Source organism: Arachis ipaensis, chromosome B07, assembly GCF_000816755.2.
Source record: "Arachis ipaensis cultivar K30076 chromosome B07, Araip1.1, whole genome shotgun sequence".
Taxonomy (NCBI): domain Eukaryota; kingdom Viridiplantae; phylum Streptophyta; class Magnoliopsida; order Fabales; family Fabaceae; genus Arachis; species Arachis ipaensis.
The window spans coordinates 1,573,053-1,577,275 of NC_029791.2; the positions used below are offsets into that span (position 1 = coordinate 1,573,053).

The 4,223-nt window shown below is 29.2% G+C and overlaps 1 protein-coding gene across 1 annotated transcript; it reads left to right on the forward strand.

Moving 5' to 3' along the window:
- On the forward strand, positions 255–2,540 carry LOC107607972 (cytochrome P450 71D10-like). Its single transcript, XM_016309864.2, has 3 exons — positions 255–891; positions 1,054–1,379; positions 1,833–2,540. Exons 1-3 carry the CDS (start codon positions 318–320, stop codon positions 2,448–2,450), a joined length of 1,518 nt encoding a protein of 505 aa, XP_016165350.1. The 5' UTR covers positions 255–317; the 3' UTR covers positions 2,451–2,540.

A 4,223-nucleotide genomic window follows, 5' to 3' on the forward strand; every position in this document is an offset into this window, starting at 1 on the left:
ACTAAAATTTTTTTAAGAATTGATCTAGAATATTATGACTCTTAGTGTTTGATGAGACATTATATTGATAAAATAGAAATTAAATCAAAAGCATATTTGCTTTTATTTATGTTCAAAATTTATGTATTTTATTAAAAAATACAAAATTTATCTCAAAATACAGATATTTTTTATTTTCTAAATAAATCTATATTTTTATTTTAGTAAAGAAAAGGATTATAAATACATGTTATCATAGTTTATTTAGTTACATGTATGTGTCTCTCTCCAATTATTAGTTCCTTCTTCCTCAACTATACATTACTCTAGCACATACCATGGATCTTCAGAACCTTATCTCTATCTTCACCACCTTCCTCTTTCTCTTTATGCTATTGAAAATAGCCATGAAGAAATTTAGTTCTTCCAAGGATATTACCAATTTACCCCCAGGGCCAAGAAAGCTACCCATAATAGGAAACATGCACAACCTTGTAGGATCAATGCCCCATGAATGCCTAAGAAACTTAGCATCCAAATATGGACCCTTAATGCACCTTAAACTAGGAGAAGTGTCCCACATAATAGTTACATCACCTGAAATGGCACAAGAGATTATGAAGACTCAAGATCTCAACTTTTGTGATAGGCCAAACCTTCTCTTTGCTAGAGTCATGACTTACAATCGCACCGACATTGCCCTTGGCCCCTATGGAGATTATTGGAGGCATATACGAAAGATCTGCAACATGGAGTTATTAACAGCAAAGCGTGTTCAATCTTTTAGGCACATAAGAGAAGCAGAGGTTTCAGAGTTGGTCAAAGCAATATCTCAAAGTCAAGGCTCCATTTTTAATCTCTCTCACAAGATTTTTTCAACGACCTACGGAATAGCAGCAAGAATAGTATTTGGTAAAAAAAAAAAAAATGATACATAGTGCAAATATTTTAATTTTACATTTATTATTATTATTATTATTATTATTGTTGTTGTTGTTACATTTATATCTCATTACATGTATTTCTATCATATTTGCTATCTAATAATTGTATGACTTTTATTTGACAATATAGGTAAAAAATATAGCTACCAAGAATTTTTTATATCATCTATTGAGAAAGCAATTCAAATAGGAGGAGGAAATTGCATTGCTGATCTGTATCCTTCAATTAGAGTAGTGCTTGAAATGATGAGTAGAGACAAGGCTAAACTTGAAGAACTGTATATAAAGACTGATAAGGTATTACAAGACATCATAGATGATCATAGAAATAGAAAAGATGGCAAATGTGAAGAAGAAGAAGAAGGTAGTGAAGATCTAGTTGATGTTCTTCTCAAGTTTCAACAAATAGAATCTGAATATCCTTTGACTGATGACAACATCAAAGCAATCATCCAGGTTAGTCTAATAAAAACAAGGGTAAAGTATACTTTTTGTTTTTAAAGTTTGGTAAAAACTTTAAAAATATCTCTAAGTTTTATTTTATTTTAATTTTGTTCCAATTTAACAATAATGCATGAAAATTATGCTTGATTTGTTTTTGTTGAGAGTTGTTCTTATGAAATTGTTGTTGAATTGGTCTTAAATTTTTTGAAAAATTAACTATCAAGGGTATATTTGATGCAAATCGAAAACTTTTGGGACAAAATTGAAACAAAATAAAACTTAGGGATATTTTTAAAACTTTTATCAAACTTCAGGAACAAAAAATATACTTTACCCTAAAAACAATTATTATCAGTTTAATTGTTTTTGTGAAACTAAACAGGCCATGTGTTCATCAAGTGAAATATATAAGCATATTAATTTAACAAAATTTTTATTATAAATTTATAATTAATCCATTTGCAGGACATATTTACTGCTGGTGGAGAAACATCCTCAGCAGTTGTGGAATGGGCAATGGCTGAAATGATAAAGAATCCAAAAGTGATGGAAAGAGCACAATCTGAAGTTAGAAGGGTTTATGGTAACAAAGGGTATGTGGATGAATCAGAATTGCACCAATTAACATACCTTAAGTGTATCATCAAAGAAACCTTAAGGTTACATCCATCTGTGCCGTTGTTACTTCCAAGAGAGAACAGAGAACCATGCCAAATCAAAGGGTATCAAATTCCATCCAATTCTAGAATTATTATCAATGCTTGGGCAATTGGAAGAGATCCTAGGTATTGGATTGATGCCATGGATTTTAAGCCTGAGAGGTTTGTTGATGAATATTCAATTGATAATAGAGGCACAAACTTTGAGTTTATTCCATTTGGTAGTGGAAGAAGAATGTGTCCTGGAATTGCATTTGCTACACCAAACATGGAGTTGTCACTTGCTCAATTTCTTTACCATTTTGATTGGAAGCTTCCCAATGGAATCAAGAATGAGGAACTTGATATGACTGAGTTGTTTGGGATGACTATAAGAAGAAGAAATGATCTCTGCTTGATTCCCATTATTCATCATCAACCTTAACAATTAATATAAATTTGATGAAAATTCAGGTGTAGTTAACTTCATGTGAAGTTTATAGTTAAGAATCGTTAAATATTTTGACAAGTTTAACTAAATTGTTATTTAGCGACTGAGTTTTCACTTATAAATTATCTCCCGCTGTGAGAAAATTAAAAAAATGATTTTATGTATTATATTTTATTCAATTTTTTTTTTAACATTTGTCTATTTCTGTTACAAGTTTATATATCTCTCAAAAATAAAATTTATAAATAGTTCATAGGTATAAAGCATCTCTCGTTTCATAAATTATAGTTTCAATTATTTATAAATAGTTCATAGGTATAAAGCATCTCTCGTTTCATAAATTATAGTTTCGAATTGAAGTGGAGTTAAGCTTATTAAATTTCAATTCTAATAACACATGAATCCATTGTTATTACATTATTATATAAAGTGAAGTATATAGTCAACAAACAACACTGCAACAAAAATTGCAAGCGACGGTGGTTCTCGATTCGAGTCACAATGGTTTAAACCGCTGTTTGATGTCAACCGTTATGGTCCGAAAAACGCAAATAGATAAACCATCGACATAGAAACGGTGATAGTTTTGTGGATAACCGTTAGAATAGAGAAAGTCTAGGAGACAGCACTTTTGTTGAAATTTAGTCGGCACTTAATCATCAAAAGAAAAATGATTAATTTTATATTATTAGATGTCATCTCACACTATTAAAAATATTGATGATGGCTAATTGATGGCTAAACATCACAAATTCTGCTTGTTCCTTACTATTACACAAGACACGTAGCTAATGACGACGGTTTAAAACTACCGCTATGCATGATTTAAAACAGTGCAACTAGAGGAAATAATTTTTTTTTTATATTTTAAATAATTAGTACGTAAAAATAAATATTTAAATTAATTAAATAATAATAAATTTTAAAAAATTGACAAAATACTACATTTTAAAGGATAAGTAATATTTTTCGATTTAAAAATGCAAAGTTCTTACGACGGTTGGTAACGGCTCCAAAAAAGAATTCAAATGGACTTGATTTAAAAATTATTTCACCTCTAACTTTATTGTTATATAAACATTTAATTTTTCCGTAATTTATATATGTAAAAAAAAGGCCGTTAAATGATACAATCGTTGAGTTTGATTTGCACAAAGTCACGACCATAAAGTGAATGAATAATAGCTCAAATGGCATAAACTTTCCATACTTAATTAAGAGGTTGTGGGTTCGAGTCTCCTATCTTTCTAATTTTTGCCAATCCCATATTTACTTAATTAAGAAGTTGCGGGTTCGAATCTCCTATCTTTGGTAAAAAAAAGTCACGACCATAAAAGATCACTCTTATATAGCTGAAGCTCCATCACACGTTATTAATCGCACACCTAAGTGATTATATATATTCTCAAGCTCCAAATTTTGTATGGGCCTCAAAGCATTGTTGCTACGTTTTATTAATTTGGTTTATACCATTTCAAAATCAGATATTTTCGATGGAAATATCGGTGAGCAATGATTATCTTTTTCGTATAAAAATCAATCGAGTAGTGATCAACTAAGCATCTTTAATTTGTCCACTTCCTCAGATTTTTTTTGTCCGTCTACTTCTTTTGAATTAGTACTTGTTTGAGTATGATTAAATTAATACAAAAAATATTTTTAATAAAAAATATTCTTTTATTTTTCAATGTGTTTGATAAAATTTTAATAATAAAAATTAAAATATTTAAAAAATATTTGACTAAAATTTTTTAAGAATTGATTTAG